The following is a 20,420-nucleotide window of genomic DNA, read 5'->3' as shown; positions in this document are numbered from 1 at the left end:
CCTGTTTACTCGGAGTTAAAATATCTTGCAAAAGCCTGATTCTGTATGAGTGAGCAATTTCTGTAAAAGTTGCGGTGAATGAAACCATTACATGGCCTTTTTTTTAAGGCAAAATTGGCACAATTTCGCTTAAATATAATAGTAGGACTTAAGCTAGAAAGAACATGTTAAGTTATATTTTTAATAGAACATTTTTGTTGAGATGAATTTTGGATTTTGTTTTATTGAGAAAACACAACAGGCATTCAATCTACACCTGCTTGTTTTTGAGTCACAGCAGCAGAGACAGATTTATAAAACCATAAGCCACAAAGAACCACATGTCTTATCCAAGCTGCTTATACAAATGGGGTCAACAGAAAATAATTTTTAGCAGAACAATAGAGGAATTCTAATACAGTGACTGAAGTAGACAGCCTAGTTTGAATGATAAAATTCATTTAGGCTTAATACCAGTTCTTAAAAATATCTAAAACATCTATATAACAAAGCAGATTTATATTTGTGAATGCATTTTGGAATTATCCAATGTGAATGCCCAAACTAAATTCTCATTTTAACAAACATTTCAATCCATAACATCCTTCATAAAGTCCATAAAAAATGGTCGAATATTTCAGAGGGGGTAGTGTTATGGGTTCTGTGGCACACTGATTGCAAAATTTCTCATATTTTTTAGATTTTTTTTTTTTTTTTTTTTTAACTTATAAAAATAACCTTATAACATTCATCACGCAGTGAAGGCTTTTGGATTCTTAAGACGTATTTTATTTAAATGGGATATTTATTTTTTCGGTATGGTGGTTTAACAAAAGGGAGGCTTTTTGTCACATTTCGACCAGGGGGATGCGCTCTCCCCGCATCCCGCATCAATTCGAAGCCTGTCCATAACTACCATTAACCCTAAGGATGTAATTATTAGTTAATTGTCAGTTAATTTCGAAACAGTGTTTGCCTTACGAGTGCTGTAATTAAACTAACAAAAAAAAAACATCCAAAAAAACCACTGCCCTGAACCCTGAAGCTGCTATTGGTCAAAGCACGACGCCCCGCCCCTAAACGCAGAGCTACAGTGTGACGGTTGTTTATATAATCTTGGCGAGCAAATTTGGTTACAGTTTGTCGACATAACAAGGAAGAATCAGCATAGTGTGAGTCAAGTAACCCGGTTTCAGTATGTATTTTAAGATGATTGTGCCGTTTTTGGCCATGATTTTGACCGTGGCGAACGCTGGGATGACCGGAGGCCTAATGGATACAGACATGGAAGATGAAGGAGCTCAGAATGCGTTACAGTTCGCAGTGGCCCACTACAACAGACAAAGCAACGATGCGTTTGAGAGTCGGGTTTCCGAGGTCATCAGTGTCCAAAAACAAGTAAGATCTAACGTTTATTCGGTTTGTCATCGTTTAAGCTGCGGGGATCGTCACTAAATCACGCGCAGTCATAAAGTTCCTCCTAGAACGCTGTCATGGTGACCGTGACGGAATAATGATCGTCGTCAAACCTGATTTTATTGTCATAACAGGCATATTTAGTGCAAGACAGGGAGTAATCGGTATTACTATTAGTCGAAGAGGTGTATACGTCTAACAAACGTTTTAATGCTAATTAATTTGAATATTTTATATTATAAATATTTGTAGTTACTTGTAAATAAAGACTCATGGTATAATGTAGGGATTAAAAACATTCTAAATGTTAAAACATTTGTTAAAACTAAATTTTGAAAAATTTCTCCAGATTTTATAATGGTGTAATAGTAATGTGTATGGTAAGGACTTGAAGTAAGTTGATGTATGTTACATACATAGGCTTGGCCCGGCTGTGCCTGAACTTGTTTCTGGTTGACAATCTAGGTTGTGTCTGGCCTGAAATACATCTTCAATGTGAACATCGGCAGAACCAGCTGCAGAAAGGGTGACGTTGAAACCCTGTGTGCCATTCATGAGGATCCCAGTGTTGCAAGGGTAAGACACACTGTGTGTAATTTACAGTATTGTGGTTTTCTGGGAGGTTTTCCCCCCTAATTTCCATGTTATAAGAGATTGACCCTTTTTATCTTTTCCTTCAAGGTCACTCCATGCAAAATAACAGTTTGGAGCCAGCCATGGAAAAAGTACATTAAAGTCCTTGAAAACAGCTGCCTGCAGTAGAGCTTGTTTTTAATGCAGTTTACAGCTTTTTTTAACATTCATGCAGCAATAAAATGTACTTGCTATGGGTAATAATGGTAAACCTTAAGTCTTTGCTCTTGATAAAAACCAATTTTTTGATAACATACACATCATCAACACATAATTGTGTAATCTCATTAGCCATTGCTCCGAAAAAGCTACTTGTAGGAATTTCTAAATGATAAAATGCATGTTTCTGTATTACTTCCTACTTTACTAATAAACCATGGTTAATCTCAATATGTCTGTGTGCTGTGTTTATTTGGTAAAATGTTTTATGGAAGCCATAATGACTTGACATTACAAATTCTAGGACTGAGAACACTGTGTTACCCTATTATGGACCTGTGTACTATTTTATGCATTTACATGAACAAAGAAAACAGTAATTCAACAGCAAACTTTGTTATAAGTGTTACATCCCAAGGCATAATTATATTTTTTATTTGTGTTTTATTGTGGTGTGGTGTGGATTATATGGTTGAGAGGGGGCCCCTGGCGATCTCAACCCAGTGGCTGAGGCCATCCTGAAAAGAGCTCAGTACAGTTCAGGGCGGCCCCTAAAATTAAATTATGTTTTACACTTAAGTTGAAACGTATATATATATATATATTATATATATATATATTACAGTGCCAAAACAAATGAACAAAAAAGTCTTCCAATGGGGTGACTATGTTTGGGTGTGTGTGTGTGTGTGTGTGTGTGTGTGCGTATTGCCTTTGTGAAGCACTCGGCTTGAGGGATGGCCAAACAACTGCTGCAGGTAACTCGTCTGGGATTCTGTGAATCATGCGGAACCAATTCTGTCGTGGTTTCTTTGGCGATCGCACCGGTCTATGCGTAAGAAAAATCCAGAACATAAACTGCAGCAGTGAACCAAATTCCTTCCCACGCGCGCGCTCACTTCCGCTTTTTTCCTCGCCTTTTATATAATTGGCTTACGTTATCCTCCGCCTAATTGAGGGCAAGGTGAAAGATCCGGTACGGATTTTTTCCGTACCGCCACAAATGGTCCACTGCTTTCGTTACGAAAGCTTATCATTTGCAAGTTTTGAAAGCCTAAAATACCCGTCTTGAAGAGCATCCTCGAAAAAAAAAACTAGACATTTTGGTTTGATTGTATATTTAATTTTTACGAACATACAAATGATACAACAGCGCCCACTGGTACAACTTGCGTCAGGGCCCCACAAACCACAGCTATGGCCCTGGTTAAACTAATTTGTTTATATTAGCCTACTATAGGCTGGTTGTTATATTATCACGGCAACTAGGCAGTAGAATTGCCACAACAAATTACTATAGTATAGTTAAAACACTATAGTATATGCTATAAATTACTACATATTTGTTTCATGCGATTAGATGCAGTTTTAACATAATTTAACAGACGTTTTAAGTTTGTGCAAAAACCCGTGGACGTTTTTTATATGTTGACTGTAACAAGTAACATAATTTCTCATATGGTGATTGAAACCCCCTCACACGATTGTATGGTAAAATCAGTTATTTTCATGTTAATGAGGTCAGTGAATATATGAAGTTCAGAGTAGTATGTTCTGTGTACGACAAACTCATCAGTGTAGCTTGTAGCGCCCTCTGTTGGTATAAAGCAGGATATATTGGTCGGGTCTGGCTGCAGACATGCCCTGTGTCTCAATATGCAGACTATCCACCCTAAAAAGTATTGAAAATAACTAATATAATATAAAATTATGCTTGGAAATATACACATTAGGACGCAGGCATGCGCTCTCAAACACCTGCGCTTCCGCTAGTGACGTCATTTGCAGTATATTTATTTATTTGAATTTAATTCAAATAATAATTTTTTTTATTTATTTATTTAAATCTCTCAACATTTTAGTTCCCATGTGGCTACTGTTTAAAAATGTTGAGCGATTAAATAATAATTAAAAATAATAAAAGACATTTCTATACTGCAAGTGAAGCGGAAGCGCAGGTGTCTGAACGTACAAGCGCACGTCTGTAGCCAGACCCTTCTCCAGGACTTCAAAACCGGAGTTTGCCCGGCAAAACTGAATGGCTGGTCATCCTATGTTAAATATTATCCTACATTTTCACCTTCCGTCTAAATCTGATCTGGAAAAGACGTGTTTGATCTCTTTCTGGGAACCTACATTCACTCTACAGGTTTTACAGACTGATTCCACTTTGAAACATGAAAATTTTACATTCAGATGAGTTAAAAATAGCGGAGACTACTTTATATGCACATCTGCCTAAATCCATAAAGGTGAGTATGGGTCTGTTTCACGTCTAAGGGACGGCGTAGCGCTTGATGTGGTCGCACTGAACCAATTGCCTGATTTTTTTTTTTAGGTTTATGGATTTCTTTTCGCCATGAACAGAGGGATACCGCACGGTTTAGATGTAGTGGTGGATAAGTGGCCAGCTTTTACCACTATCATTGTGCGACCAGATCCAAATGTGAGAAACAACGTTGGTCTTTAACTGTTTCGAAGCTTTGTCCTAAACCACTTTAATGTCAATACACTAATGTCTTAAACGTTTAGGGCAATCCAGCAGAGTGCTTTCTGAAAAAGGTGACTGTATACAGCACAGACGAAGAAGCCCTGAGAGCAATGCTTGAAGTGGAAGATGCAATTGACTGGAGCACAAACTTCCTAATAGGAGGTATGACTGCTTTACACCCAAAATGTTCTTAATATTAATTATTATTTGAATGAATACAAGTTCTTTTTCATTTCTAGGATGTGATGCACGTCATTCACCGATGCTGAAGGAAGTAGCTGCTTCTCGGGGTGTCGGTATTAAAATATTTTCCTTTGTACACCTTATGGCATTAACCGAGTCCAGTCATTTACCTGAACTGATTACCAGGTAAGATGGTAAGCCTTTTGAATTATGTTTGCATATTATGAAACATTTAAATAAAAGCTTAAACTTTCCCTTATGCCTTTGCTTGCTTCCTCAGTGACCTTGAGTCCAGACTGTCTGTCCTCAATGAATCGCATGCCTATTTGGTTAATAAGACATGGAAATTTGGTGGGGATGACAAAAGTTACAGGAATATACTGAATCTCATTAGACATTTTCCCTCATGCTGCATTACAGATGAAAACAATGAGCCTGTGTGCTGGGTGCTGGTATATGATTACTGTGCCTTGGGGATGTTGTACACTCAGCCAGAGCATCGCGGAAAGGGCTATGCCAAAGCCCTGGTGACCATAATGGCAAAGAGGCTCCATTCTCAGGGCTATCCTGTGTTCTGTTTCATTGAAGAATCCAATCCGCTTTCCTACAAACTATTTAAAAGCCTGGGTTTTACAGAGGACCCCTCTTACAGGGCTGTCTGGCATGAATTTTTTTGTTAGTTTGAATACTCTTGTATTCGTTCACTTTCAAAACTCAAAAAAAAGGGATTTTTTTTATGGATGTTCCCTTGTAATCTTTAATCAGGGCTGGACAATAATCAATTCCTGATGGGCAACATATTTTTCTTTTTTCACTCAGGTATATATTACACTAGAGATAGAGAATTAACATGATTTTAGTCTGTCATAGACCGAACTTTCGACTTTTTAACGGTTTAGCCATCGAACCGTGGATGTGAAATCTGAAGCTGAGACTAACATGACTGCGATTAATATTTTTGTAAACATTTTTGTAAACTGATAGAAAGTTTACAAAGGTTTATTTTAGAAATGCTACAGCCTCTATAATTTCTAGAACATTACAAAAATTAACCGTGATTTTTTGTGTTATTTCTGAATGTTTGACTAAAATCAATCAAATAACTGTATTAATAAAACTAGTCATAGGCTAACTGTCTAGAGCTACAACTGTAATTTATGAATAACAATAATTTGTTTATTAACTTATAATATTTGAGAGAGGGGGCATGATACATTAATGCTTAGGGCACCCATTTGGCCAGCAGTGGCCCTGTAAAAATGAGGTCAAACCACCAGTCTGTAAGCTGAGTAACTGGGAACATCCTATCCGAAGTTATTTTAGCTGAAGTTATTTTAGCTGAAAATTATTTTGTTTCTCAAGAGTATTTACATGACAGACAGAAGATATGCCACTGTTGTGAAATAAATCTCAAGGCACTTTTATCTTGCTTGCAGGGAAACTATGTGGCTGCAGTGTCATCTTAATTAGTGCTGTCAAATGATTGATCATGATTAATCACATACAAAATAAAGGTTTTTGTTTGCATAATATCTGTCTCTGTTCTCTATTATATTTATTATGTAAATAAACACAAATACTATATATATATATATATATATATATATATATATATATATATATATATATATATATATATTAATATGTCTATTTATATTAATATAATTTATATTATAATAAATATACAAACATATCATCCCTAATCGTAATACATAGTTTTCAATGAAAAACCTATTTTATGCTTCATTTCACTTTAAATATGATAAGAATAGGATATTTTCATTGCCATTAAAGTGAAATAACGGAACATAAACATATGAGCTTGAGAAAAGTGCTAATTTTAAATATAATTTCAAAATGCACTTCATTATAACTGAATACATTACATTGTAATTATTTTTAATGGTTCCACAGAACTTTTATCTGCAGAATATTTACTTATATATATATATATATATATATATATATATATATATATATATATATATATATATATATATATATATATATATATATATATATATATATATATATATATATATATATATATATATATATATATATATATATACACACACACACACCGAAACTATTATTTTTGGGGGCGCTAGTAGCGCTACATTCCAGATGTACAGAATGACCTGGACTATAGGAATGAATGCATGACGACTTCAACTTTAACGTTTACATAACATAACCCTCAACCCCTTCCTACTTCTCTACTCAGGGGATCTTTGTGGGTCTAAGTGCCTTTTCAATACGAGAGACACGCGGACGCCAGGCAAGACAACTCGCAATGCGTCAGCTGACTACAGAAGATCTGAAGACCCTGGAAGTAGATCTTAAACACTACTTTCCACAGTCGCTGCAGGTTTGAAAGGGTTTACTGATCGTATAAAGTAGTGCGTTACCTTTAAAATTCATAGAACGCTTTACACGCTAATTAACTCTCACCGATAGCAGTAAGTGACTCTTTAATGTTCTGTAGCCTTTTGCAAACATCTAGTATTGTTTTTTTTTTTCCTGTCCTGAATATACACAGGTGTATGGATGCATTGTCCAGCTCAACAGGAATGGACAGAGAGCTGATCCTGTTAGCGTGTTTGTTGACCGGTGGCCAGAGTTCAGAGTTTTACTTATTAAACCAGAATTCCGTGAGGTACCAGATATATTAAGAAACATGAATACTTGGTTAAACGTTTCGCAGTGATTTATGAGATATTCAACAATATTTACTCATTCAATTTTAGAAGGGAGACCTTTTCAAAGACTTGACCGTGTTTTCAAAAAACGATGTCTACCTTAGAGACCTGCTGGCACATTCGGATGTCGTTGATTGGAAGATGTTTATTTGCTTGGGTACCTGCATCTCCCTATTTGTTAGTTTTTTACATTTGTGTAAATCTTTCAAAATCTGAAACACCTGTTCCTTTGTCAACTGTCTTAAGCCGCCGAGCTTCATCACGAGAAGATGCTGGAAGTCCTGGCAATAAACAGAGGTGTGCCTATGAAAAAAGAAGCAGTGTGCTACATGTTGGTTCATCGGGATCCATCAAAACTCCTACACAGTGATAGGTGAAGTACAAGAGCTAATCATTAACATCGCACTTCAGACACCATTTTATGACGGGTCATAGTTTAAGCCAAGCTACATTGCAGTAATATGCCACTGACTACAAGCTCAGCAACTAAACATTTTTACAAAATTGTTATTTTACAAATAACAAATATTTGTAGTCTACAAAAAAGTCACAATAAAGTAGTCATTGATAAAGCAAAACTTAATAAAATTACATCTTAAAAAAGCGCAGAATATATATATATATATATATATATATTGTAGCGAGTCGGCTATATATATATATATATATTATATATATATATATATAATAATAAATTTTTTTTTCCCCGTATCATGTAAAAAGTATGCGGGCAAGGCGGATAAAAATGCGGGATAGTCTGTCATACCCGTGGCTATACTAATTCCGAGAGGAATCCCTGCCCCGCCCACTCCGACAGCCTGGTTGAGGAAGGTAGCACTCCTGCGTGGGCGGCGACCGCCTGACGGGGTTGACGCTTGGGGAGAATGTGACGAGTCGGGCTGCCCTCCTCTTTATTGTCACCATCACCCCGTCCTTATTCGCCGCCCTTCACCAGGCTCCCGACAAAAGTGGGTGTGTTCGAGAGGAGGGCGTGGTATCGGCCAGGTCATGGCGTGTATATTTAGCCTATATAGCTGGTGTCTCGTGGGTAATAAGGGTATATGGAAAACCCCGCCCGTATATAGAGCTCATCCCACTATAGTATACATATATGGACCCTTCCCTGATATATATAATTTTTTTATTTTATTGTTTAATAAAAAGCCTCTCGAGGCCTGACCCCCACTGTGTCTGTCGTTGTATCATGTAGAAATTGTGTATAATATAGAGGAACATATTGTCTATACTATGAAATCACAAAATACTAAATAGCTAAGAAAATGCCGTGCAGTCATTTGATAATATAATTTTTTTTCCCCCCACAGTTCATCACTCAAGCTGTCTTCCCTCAATGAGTCTCATCTTGAGTTAGTAAACCATAGTTGGAAGTTTGGCTGTGAAGACAGCAAACTAATGATTAAGAATATGATTTTGAACTTCCCCTCTTGTTGCGTCCTGGACTCGAATGATCAACCGATAGCCTGGATTTTAACTTATGCTTCTTGCGCACTGGGAATGCTGTACACACTTCCAGAACACAGAGGAAAAGGCTATGCAAAAGCACTGGTCACCGTTATGTCAAAGAGACTCTACTCTCAGGGTTACCCGGTGTACTGTTTTATAGAGGAAGAAAACCATTTATCCTACAGACTCTTTACGAGCCTGGGTTTCACAGAAGAACTGGATTACAGGGCAGCCTGGTTTATCATGAATGATTTGTAATTAGGTCCTATTTTCAATTTTTTTGTCACATTTAAAAACATCCACAAGGCCACCATCAACAACAACAAAAATAACAGATTTATTTCAATAAAACAAATTAATAAAATGTGTATAATACAATCGTGTATTTTTTGTATCAAATATAAAAAAAGTACAGTCAACCTACACATTGTGTAGCATCAGCTAGATTTGTTATACTAGGTAAAGGCATCTTATTTTTCTGCATATTCTTCTAGTCGAAGCAGCCATTTCTTCCAGAATGGCATAATCTGCTCTGAGTTCAGGAAGTGAGCATGTGCGGGTGATCCATCTTTGTAGGCCACCACAATTAAGCCGTTTTTTACCTGTACATAAATGACATAAGTGAAGAATACATGTATGCATTTAACATATGATTTTATTCAAAGCAACTTACAAAAGAGGAACGAAAGAAATCTATAAAGCAGCCAATAATAATCATAAAACGCCTCCAGTCAGGTAGATTAGGAAGCAAGGTAGAGAAGAAAACTTCTGCAATCCATTTGTAATACCCAGTATTACAATCCATCTCAGATGGTCAGACAAAAGTGTAAGAAATATTTCTAATTACCAAAACTGGAAACAGTTGTGCTGTTTACCATTCATATTTGTATGGAAACTGAGATTTTCAGGATTCTGTGATAATGTTCAAAGGGATGTTTTTATTATTATTCTATTATTTTCATTTACATTTGATAAATTTAATACATACATGCTGAATATGTCCATTTCTCTTACTGACTCTAACTGGCCCAGGCCCCATACTTGTATGTCATCTTGCATTTCATTAGGTTGACAAATATGATGCAGAGCAGCGAATCTATAAATGCAGTTTTACACAAAATTCAAGATACTGGGGCATGTGAAATGTTGTAAAATGCGTTGTAGTGATGTTTACCTGGTAGTTGTAGTTGTGGTCACAGTTCAAAGCTCCAATGTACGCAGCTACTTGTAATGGATTGTCGTAAGTTTGGTGAAGGAAGGGCTTAGGCTTTTCTGAGGTCTTCCAATCAATGACACACAGTGAACCTCTGAAGGAAAGAAGATGAGAGTTTAAAATTCAAAACGACAAAATATATATATATATATATACACACATCATACATACATTCATAAGATATACTTAACAATTAAATTAATCTCACCTGTATTCTGCAACACAATCTACAATGCCAAGGTAACGTAATGCAGAATGATGCACAACACTCTCAATAGCTCTCACTCCTGTTATATCATTCAACACATTAGATACACTCTCTATATATCCAGACACCTCCTCTGGACATTCATGGTCCTCCTTAGCAGGGGTATCCTGAGTAAAAGTGTCCTCAATAGCAGCATGGAACAACTTTCCTTGTCTGAAAAGGTCTAAAACATCACACAGACGAATTAGAAGGTGTTATTCTTTTAAAAAGCAATAATGGTAGAAAAAATATTATTCTTACTCGAGCTGTATTCTCGAAACCCTTCCTCTCCGAGTTCAGCAATCATCCTTCTCTTCCACCTTTCCAGGTAAAAGGCTTGGTCAGGAGGCATGGTGTTCTGAAGAATTCGGGTCACACTGGGTATAGATGTGTTATTAGAGTCTCTCTGTAATGTTATACGAGCCAAAGGTCCCGGAACATACTCCGACTGACCTTTGGCTTCATTTAACAGTGGATGCAGGTTTTTAGGTGCTTTGGACTGTTGTGAAGGCGGTCTGGATCTTATTATAGGTCCGTACAGCTCGTAGTCTTCGTCCTCGATGCTTTCAGGAGTCTGGGAGCTGATTTTTAACGACAACACCTCTCGTACCAGAGATGAGTACCGCTCTGTGTCCACTGTGCTGTACTGACTGACCTTTTTGCGTGCTCGCCATTGACAGCTGGCTGAAAAGTTGTCCACACGCGAGAACTGACCAGAGGGGAAGCCCATTGATCTCACACACTTGCGTTGAATCACCAGCTTCAATAATTGCATTGTCATCGCCATAAGTGGTGTCCTTATCCTGCTTCTGTAGTAATTGTTACGGCTATTTGCCTATGCTTTGGAAAACGGACATATAAATTAAAATAAACAAACCAAACAGCTTAGGAGTGGATTAACGTGAGCCATCATGCGGTTGTTACATTCCGGTATTTCAAATGGACCGCAATTTGAACTGGATCTACTGGGGAATTATGGGAATTGTATTTCGAACTGCATCGAACGTACGTTTAAAACGTTCCCATAAAACACAATTTCCCACAATGCAACTTTTTGATATAGGTTTTAAAACAGCCTAGAATTATACTGACAGTCAAGTGTGAGGTATGTATAAATATGTATTTTGGCTCACATTTCAAAATAAAACAATTGTATTGTTATCAGTCGAAGCTTTTCAACACTTTAGTACCACATGGTGGTCACAACTGTTAAGCACCTGTACACAATAGCTTCTTAAACGTCATAACATATGGTTATTATATAGACGTTAAATACTTGTAAATTGGTTGTGTGATATTTTTTTCTCCTTTTCACGGGGTTTTGACAAAACATTATCATTTAAGGTTCTAAAGACTTTTATTTTGACGTGCTACCAGAAAAATATTCGAGCCGGATGTGAACAGTGACAGGCGAAAGGGGAGAGGGAAGAGCAGCGAGCTGCTGAAAAGTTAAAAGTACAGTTTAATGTACAACCCAGAGACGATAAAATAAGCGAAAGATTTCCTGAACATGACATCTATCTCAGAGGACAATGATAAGGAGAAGGTAAGTGTTGTTACATGTGTCTATTGTAAAGATAAAGCTTATTAATTGTTGTTTTATGCAGTAATTTTGCTCGGTTGCATACTAAACGCCCAGCTCTGTTTGCACTTTATAGTGAGTAATCGCACGATTGTCACACTCACTCCTTGCATTAACTCTTTACTAGCTGTTCCTCAGTAACTACAAAACAGAGTAAAAATAGTCGTCGTATCAGATCTATCTACAATGATTATATTGTTTTAGATGTGACTGTTATACTTTAGCACGTTAACGTTAGTTGTATTGTATTTGTTGTTCTCGTTTCCGCCGAAAATATTTGAGGAAATTTCATTTTCTGAACTCTTTTTCCAAACTACGGTTTGTTAGATAGATGACTGAACACGTTTTTGCTATTATGGTTTTTGAACAGAGCTCATGAGTTAATAAGCACAGACACCAGAATAAACTATTTTAGCGTTTTTATTTTCCCACCGAGACTGTTCAAAAGACAGACTGTACATAACATAACTATAGTTCTCAGTCTTAGTTTAAAGCTCTCTTCTTGTTTTGTCTAAAGAAGATTGTTTTCAACATATCGTGTTTTATATAGGTGCGTTCTGTATCAGTCGACTTGAACAATGATGCATCTCTCGTTATTGATATCCCGGATGCCCTCTGTGAACGTGATAAAGTCAAATTCACCGTCCATACCAAGGTGAGACAACAGATCATATCTATAATCATTCAAATAATTCAGTTACCTGCCCACATAAGTGTATTTTATAGTGTAACTTACCATGATCTATAGTAGTGGAAGACAGTATATCTTTGACTCAAGGTGTCGATTTGCTCTTCACTTCCTCTCAGACCACACTTAGTTCCTTTCAGAAGCCGGATTTTTCTGTGCCACGACAGCATGAAGATTTCATCTGGCTTCATGAGACAATCGTGGAGACTGAGGAATACGCTGGCCTCATTGTAAGTTAAAACCTATATTCATACTGTCTAGATTTATGAAAGCTCATCATCAGCAACAGGCATTCTGTCGGCCAACATGAAAACCACAAGGTTTCTCTACTGACCATCAGTCTGCGTTGTAGACTGTTGGAACTGCCGCAAAGTCTTGAACTGAATGGAATTGTCTTGCATTTACCATATTCCTTAGATTCCTCCTGCCCCACCAAAACCTGACTTTGAGGGTCCTCGGGAGAAGATGCATAAATTGGGAGAGGGGGAATCTAGCATGACAAAGGAGGAATATGCCAAAATGAAACAGGAACTTGAGGCGTGAGTTTAATTATAAATTATATTTTTAGATTTTTATTTGATTTATTTTTTATTTTTTTGCACATCGTTGTGGCATTACTGACATTTAAAATTATATATTGTATCCTTGCAGGGAATATCTTGCTGTTTTTAAGAAGACTGTGCAGGTTCATGAAGTTTTTCTTCAGAGACTCTCCTCCCACCCCATCTTCAGAAAGGACAGAAACTTCCAGATATTCCTGGAATATGACCAGGATGTGAGTCTTCCGTTTTGTCTTGTACAGTCCTATTCTTCCCAGACCAGGAAAGAGAGAGACAGTGAGAGGGACTGTTGGCAATGCTCATTTCCTGCAAAGCTGCAAAGTTGGCAGTTTATACACAAATAGAGAGAGAAAGAGAGAGAGTGGAGGATGAGCGCAGAAGATATCGGGGGAGGAGATGAGAGGATATTACTCTGAGGGCCACTTCCTGCTTAGTTCAGCTCAAAAACTGTCTTTGACTGGACAACTGTTTTTGCTGATATTTATATAAACTATCTTTAAACTCTTTAAGCCAAAACTCGTAAGTCTTGTATTGCACTGATAAGTGTTAGTTATGCTGATAACAAAGGCAAGTGACCTCCTTGGATCTCAGCCAGTGGCGATAAAGAGTGCACACTATGTTTCTGTCTTCTGATTGGTTCATATTGTGCTTGACTCTGTAATCCTCTTCTCATGTGTTGTTTAGCTCAGCGTGAGGAGGAAAAATGCCAAGGAAATGTTTGGAGGGTTCTTTAAGAACATGGTAAAGAGTGCTGATGAGGTCCTCATCTCAGGGGTCAAGGTCAGTGTTCAACTCTCTGTGGGTGTGTCTTTATTGGTATCACACAAGGCAGCAATGTTCTGTCTAATATCATCATATGTCACTTCTGTATCTTTCTTATTGCAGGAGGTTGATGAGTTTTTTGAACAGGAGAAGACTTTTCTGTTGGATTATTCCACTAAAATCAAAGATGCCACAGCTAAGGCTGAGAAAATGACGCGTTCACACAAAAGTGAGATTATTTCATCCAATTGAATCAACTGGCTGCAAGTATTTTAGCTCTTTGTTAATTCTAAAAGACATTATTGTTCATAAAATCATTGTCTTTCTTTTCTAAGATGTTGCTGATGATTATAACCACATTTCCGGGGCTCTAAACAGCATTGCTTCAGACAACAACACTGTCTTTAAAAAGTGAGAAATGTCTTATATTTGTATTTTAAAGTCAGAAAAATTTTAAAATTTTACATTTTAAACAATAGTTTTTACTAAAACTTATTTCTCCTTTCAGGCACTTAGAAAAATGTTCTGAAGTGTTTGAAAAGCTTAGAGTGAGTATCTGTATAGGACCTTACTTTATTTTTATTTGCTTTCATAGGATCATAAGTGATCTGTGTCTGTGTTTTGCAGAAATTGGAAGACAGGGTGGCATCGGATCAGGAGCTCAAGCTGACAGAATTGTTGAGATACTACACAAGGGACATCCAGGCTGCTAAGGTGATACCTTCCTGTTTGTTATTTCAGTCATATAATGCTACATTGGTTACATACATCTGGTTGTATAATTCAAACCGATGTATTAGATTTGTATGTTTTATAGTTATTTCCAGAAAGGAGTCATTGTAGTGTGGACGATGCACATTTTTGCCCACCAGATCTGTGTATTTAAAGGGTTAGTTTACCCCAAAATGAAAATTCTGTCATTACTTACTCACTCTCATGTCATTCCAAACCTGTTAAACCTTTGTTCATCTTCAGAACACAAATGAAGATATTTTTGATGAAAGCAATACAGCTGAAATTATCCCAGATCCAGAAACGTAGTAAATACGTCAGAAAAACAGTCCATGTGACATCAGTGGCTAGGAGCATACCTTTTTTGTGCAAAACCCCCCCCAAAATAACTATCTTTTACCAGTCTTCTTCCCTGTGTTTCATCTTCTGCCAATTTAGCGATTATCACAACACATACATGTGGTTTCACCTAGGCGTAAACAACCACAGATGTAATGCAAATATTTAAAATTTTAGTCAAATATGTTAAAGCGTAGGCATGCGTTGCGGTTCTCTCCAAAACGGCCTAAAACGTAATTCAGCAGTGAAGAATGTTTGAGTAAATAATGTTATTTTTGTTTTCTTTGTGCATAAAAAAAATTATTTTCCTAGTGTCGCCACTAAGTTGAGCCACTAATGTCACATGGACTGTTTTACCAATGTTTTTACTACGTTTCATGTTTCTGTCTATGAAGATGGCTCTCTGATGTTTATTTGTGCTCCGAAGATGAATGAAGGTCTTATAGGTTTGAAATGACAGTAATAAGGACAGAATTTTCATTTTGGGATGAACTAAACCTTTAACGCTCCAGTTTTACCAGCTGCTCAGTGATACATGTGCATTGTTCTTCAAGTGTACACTACAGGTTCTAATAGCAACACAATTTCTTTTTAATCTAAAACATTATATACTGTTGCTTTGCCTGCAACTGTTTAAAAAGTGCCCGCATTTGGCTGACCACACTGGGTCATTCACAAACCGCACTAATAACGGTCGTTTTATCCTGATTACAGGTTGAGCATTAACGCATTCCATTCCTTCCTTTAGGACCTGTTGTATAGACGTGCGCGGGCACTTGCTGATTACGAGAACTCCAATAAAGCTCTTGACAAGGCTCGTCTGAAGGGTAAGGACATCGCACAGGCTGAGGAGAACCAGAAGCAGTGTCTGCAGAAGTTTGACAAGCTCTCCGAGTCCGGCAAGAAAGGTGTTGTACAATCGACATTTCATTTTATTTAATAATATATTTAATGAATTACTCTGATGATCAGAGTTCATAGTATATAAAGAGTCAAAATGGTGATTATAGATCTGGGCTGGTAGCCAAAAGATTGTAGGTTTAAATCCTGCAAGGAGATATCTGTGAACTATTACCATTGTGCCTGGTAAGACGGTCACGTTCAAAGACATTTTGAAGAAAGTTGTTAAAACTGTTGTGAAGTCTTTAATTACTTGGTAACATTGATTTACTGTCTTTTATAGAGCTCACCAGCTTCAAGGCGAGGCGTGTAATAGCCTTCCGTAAAAACTTGATCGAGATGACTGAGCTGGAAATAAAACATGCCAAGGTGAGAAGGTTGAAGTTCAGGAACAGGTTCGGGTTCTTATGGAAAACCTGGTAATATGAGAACATTTAAAAAATGTGCTTTCCAAGACTGGAAGTGTCTTTATTTAAATTTTACATTAAATATAAGTGCATGTTCAGTAGATTGGGGTAAGATTCTCTAGTAATTATTTGTATACCAAATAAATACATCCTTGTTAAACATAACATTAAAAACACAAATGTGATATATATATATATATATATATATATATATATATATATATATATATATATATATATATATATATATATAATTTTATATATATATATATATATATATATATATAAAAATCACATTTGTGTTTTTAATGTTATGTTTTTTAATGTTATTTTTTTTTGGTTAATTTTGTTCCATCTGTTCTCTCTTCTCTCTGTTGTGCTGTCTCTTCTGTTCACTCACTACAGAACAGCATGTCCCTTCTGCAGGGCAGCATTGAGATCCTCAATAACAACTGACCCACACGATGAGGTCACTGGATCATCTTGAGCTCCTTACATTGTTACCAACCCATTAGAGGGGAACCTGAATGCACCTACTTCAGATGTCTTAAATGTGGTTCTGTAACATCTCCAAATCGTGAAAAAGAGCCACTACCAGCAACGTCCCTACCATGTTTACACTTATTGTTTTTCTTCACTCATTCTCCTTTTACTGCCAGTATCTTGCCACCAAACTGAGGGCAATGACCATGACATCACCCAAAAGCCCCCGATTATTTGAATTATCGATAACACAATGTGTGTGTTAGCATCCTTTTCTTTTTCTTTTTTTTTTTTTTAAGTATTCCAAGTTTTGCAAGATGAGATATTTTAGCTAGGATTATGCAGACTGATAAATATCACCAGTGACAGAAGAAGAGAAAGTGCATAATTTCAGCGATTAGGTTTTTTTTTTTTTTGGAACACAATTTTGTACCTTTTTTATAAATGTGATATATCTTCATTTTTCTGTCACACTGGAAAGCTGATGCATTTCTTTTTTTTTTTTTCATAATTTGTTTCACATTTTTCTGTTTAGTTCAGACTGAAGACACAACCCAGTGTCAAAGATTACTAGATAAAAATGTAAGGGAATGTTGAAATTAATTTACCATCAAATACTTTCAAATTACCTTTTGCCTGGATCAAAATCAGCACTGTTTATTTTTGTTTTAAATTGTAGACGAATTCTTTTGTCCCCATTTAGTGTGTTTGGGTGAATCGTTGTCAATTTTCAGTTACTGTTAGTAGATTGTGCAATCCAGAGTTTTTGAATAAGATCGTGCTTCCATTTATGTGTTAACAAGAAACTGTTTCCCTCAAGCGAGCTGCATGTTTCCCCTTACCTCATCCTCTTCTGAAGACTAACATTGTGAAAAATGCCACCTGTTTAATTTTTAGTTAATTCATTTTCATGGTTAGCCTTCAAACCCTTTCACTAATAAATATAAATCAACATTCCTTATTCAAATGTATTTTTTTACTTGACTAAATGTTTTCTCTCGATGTTGTTACTAACAGTGTAAGACTTGCTAAGTTTAAACTGGACCAAAATATGTGTAAAATTCAGTTTGATGTTAAACCACAAAAAAATGTTACTTATTATGGAGATTATGTTTTGTAAAAGCACTATTACAATCATGTCTCAGTGAAGACAACTTTTATAAATGATTGTATAGATTAAAAAGTTTTTTCACATGGACTGTCATCATTTTTATGAGAGCTTGCAATAATGAAAATAAATATGCCCTGCTTTCCCATTTTGTGGCTTTTTATGTGTTTAACCTGTTTTTGAAGAGATGCTGAGGCATATCGGTTATTAATGGTTTGAATATGTTCTTTTTCCACCAGAGGGTAGTAGTGATTATGAATTTCAATGACGTGTCACTTATTGATTGCTTGCTGTGAGAAATGCTATCAGGCATCATATTAAGACACAATCTTGCAGTACAAAAGAAGCAATAGCTGTTTACCAGTGGCTTTTGGGGAAGCTTTAATAGACTCTTTCGAGGCTTGAGATCATTTAATGGGATGAATACACATCTACTGACTTGATTTACATTGATTTAATTTTTTTTTTTGTCCAGTGCCTTCCTTCCGTTTGGATCTGGAGTTGCTGTCTATTTTTTGGCTGTATATAGGGATCAGTACATTATCCACTGATTCGTATTTTTCTGTCGATGAGAAGAGGAACTTGTTACTTCTCCATTCTGATAATATTTCCCTGTCATTGGCCTCTAAACTTCAGGTCTTCTGACTGTAACTCATACCTCATGAACAACTGTTCCCAGAGACATAATTATCTGCCTGTTTCTGAAAGTATTTGTCTTGCTATGAAAGGATTTTCAGCAACATGCTGGCTGTAACAAGGCGAAATGGTAACGATTAGCTCATGATTGTTAATGACATTATAGTTATAGGGAAGGGGCTTTCTACCAGACCTTCCTTGTTTCGAATTTATCCATTTATACTGTAATAGCCTAGCCTCTTTTTCCATTAAGGTGATCGCGATTGTGCAGTCATGTAACGTAATGTGACTCATCGTGACTGGCCAAACGTCTATGTGCTGATGCAAAAATGTGCAAAAAAGAATTTGATGGTACACCAAAATGCCATGCTCTGCCAAAACAAACAAACAAACAAAAAAAGTTTAATTTGTCAAATGTGAAGAAAAAGTCAAACATGAAGAAAAATGGATCCTAACACATCACAGTCAGAATGTGGGTCAGCTCTTCCAAACCACAATAGATCTGATTGATGTCAGCAGTTGACGTGGAAATTTTGTGGTTTCGCATTTAAATATTTGTACATAAGTGTAGAGCTCCTCTACTGCATATCTGGAGGCCATCCAGCGTTGTGATCAGACGTGAACATGGATGAATAACTTTATGGTCTTCTTTTTCTTTTCTTTTTTTCCACCATTTAAATACCTCCCACCACATTTCAATACCTCTCAACTGATAATCAGAGAAAAAAAAGGACACTTTCTTTACCAGAATAATTCTATAACAGCACAGTAAAAATGTGTACATATTTACTGAATAACCTGTCAATTTTACCGCTTACAAAACAACAAAAGCATTTTAATCTGGTAAATCTTACAGCATTTTCTGGTGAAAAGTCAAGGCCAAGCTGCTACTAATATCTGATTTGTACCCTATAGCATATATACCACTATAGTGATACAGGTTGTAAGGAAAAAGCCATTGTAAGAAGCAAAGTTCATTGCAAATAACCTTTAAACTGAGGTAAATAATAATATATAGGCTACGTTGTGCACAGTGTCATACACACAAGCACAAAACACCATCATGGTAATACATTGCACTAAATAATATAATAAACATTCCTTAAACAACATGAGTTGTAACATTTAATGCTATACATAACTAATAACGAAAACTATACCAAATTTTACGTGTCGTGGAGAATTCTGAGAATGTCATTTTGCACTAAATTATAAGATGACTTTACTTATTTCCTTGTTAGTTCCAAAAACTGGACTTTTACCAGTATTTTGCTGTAAAATTACATAAAATGTAATCTATTGCACTTTTTCCCTGCATAGTAAGATAACTTACTGTTATCAATTTCCTTTTTTTACTGTAGCATGTTTACCTTTTTAGTTTCGCATGTTTTATGTAACTTATTGGTGAACAAATTCTCAAAAAAAAAACATAGGAATTTCGTGTCCATTCATTTATTTGGACAGTAGTTTTAATTAAAATGAGAATAATGTCAGTCTGTCCATCATGATACCAAAGCAATCCCACACAGGTCGATCTGGACCCTGAAGGGAAGTGTACGAGCTCAACATACATTCTCTCTTACATATACAATACAAAGTTGAGCAGCTGAAACAGAAATATAAGATGTTAAGTGGGTCATCCAATACATTTCCACCCACTTTCCAGTCATACTAGACTTTCATTATGCTCTTACAATGCCATTAAATCTTTATATACTTCTGTCCCAGTTTCCTTT

General features: G+C 36.3%; 5 protein-coding genes across 7 annotated transcripts; 4 read left to right on the top strand and 1 right to left on the bottom strand.

The window, feature by feature from the left end:
- Positions 1–1,053: 1,053 nt before the first annotated feature.
- LOC122356414 (cystatin-like) lies at positions 1,054–2,418 on the top strand. The gene is made up of 3 exons (XM_043255092.1): positions 1,054–1,377; positions 1,861–1,971; positions 2,077–2,418. Exons 1-3 carry the CDS (start codon positions 1,177–1,179, stop codon positions 2,155–2,157), a joined length of 393 nt encoding a protein of 130 aa, XP_043111027.1. The 5' UTR covers positions 1,054–1,176; the 3' UTR covers positions 2,158–2,418.
- Positions 2,419–4,213: 1,795 nt separating this feature from the next.
- Positions 4,214–6,391, top strand: si:dkey-76k16.5 (uncharacterized protein LOC566887 homolog). Its single transcript, XM_043255087.1, has 5 exons — positions 4,214–4,439; positions 4,526–4,633; positions 4,720–4,840; positions 4,918–5,047; positions 5,142–6,391. Exons 1-5 carry the CDS (start codon positions 4,365–4,367, stop codon positions 5,539–5,541), a joined length of 834 nt encoding a protein of 277 aa, XP_043111022.1. The 5' UTR covers positions 4,214–4,364; the 3' UTR covers positions 5,542–6,391.
- A 599-nt stretch (positions 6,392–6,990) lies between these two features.
- On the top strand, positions 6,991–9,400 carry si:dkey-76k16.6 (uncharacterized protein LOC566817 homolog). The gene is made up of 5 exons (XM_043255088.1): positions 6,991–7,232; positions 7,404–7,520; positions 7,612–7,720; positions 7,810–7,936; positions 8,889–9,400. Exons 1-5 carry the CDS (start codon positions 7,158–7,160, stop codon positions 9,283–9,285), a joined length of 825 nt encoding a protein of 274 aa, XP_043111023.1. The 5' UTR covers positions 6,991–7,157; the 3' UTR covers positions 9,286–9,400.
- Positions 9,346–11,458, bottom strand: mgme1 (mitochondrial genome maintenance exonuclease 1). Of its 3 annotated transcripts, XR_006252318.1 has the most exons (5): positions 10,749–11,458; positions 10,449–10,671; positions 10,202–10,334; positions 10,016–10,123; positions 9,491–9,629 (listed from the first exon to the last, which is right to left on the bottom strand). XR_006252318.1 is itself a non-coding variant. In XM_043255083.1 (4 exons), the coding sequence occupies exons 1-4, from the start codon at positions 11,272–11,274 to the stop codon at positions 9,498–9,500; spliced, it is 1,014 nt and encodes a 337-aa protein (XP_043111018.1). In that variant the 5' UTR covers positions 11,275–11,457; the 3' UTR covers positions 9,346–9,497. The 3 variants fall into 3 exon arrangements, 2 of the variants coding, with proteins under 2 accessions (XP_043111018.1, XP_043111019.1); XM_043255083.1 differs by lacking the exon at positions 10,016–10,123 and having other exon boundaries at positions 9,346–9,629; positions 10,749–11,457; XM_043255084.1 differs by lacking the exon at positions 9,491–9,629 and having other exon boundaries at positions 10,013–10,123.
- Positions 11,459–11,878: 420 nt separating this feature from the next.
- On the top strand, positions 11,879–18,196 carry snx5 (sorting nexin 5). Its single transcript, XM_043255073.1, has 13 exons — positions 11,879–12,033; positions 12,620–12,724; positions 12,877–12,987; positions 13,175–13,296; positions 13,409–13,532; positions 14,002–14,097; positions 14,203–14,308; positions 14,415–14,490; positions 14,588–14,627; positions 14,707–14,793; positions 15,899–16,058; positions 16,334–16,419; positions 16,863–18,196. Exons 1-13 carry the CDS (start codon positions 11,998–12,000, stop codon positions 16,911–16,913), a joined length of 1,200 nt encoding a protein of 399 aa, XP_043111008.1. The 5' UTR covers positions 11,879–11,997; the 3' UTR covers positions 16,914–18,196.
- Positions 18,197–20,420: the final 2,224 nt, after the last annotated feature.

Source organism: Puntigrus tetrazona, chromosome 13 (assembly GCF_018831695.1).
Source record: "Puntigrus tetrazona isolate hp1 chromosome 13, ASM1883169v1, whole genome shotgun sequence".
In the NCBI taxonomy this organism is placed as follows: Eukaryota; Metazoa; Chordata; class Actinopteri; order Cypriniformes; family Cyprinidae; genus Puntigrus; species Puntigrus tetrazona.
Note: the sequence above shows the minus strand (reverse complement) of the source record. Positions and strands in the feature narration are given on the sequence as shown.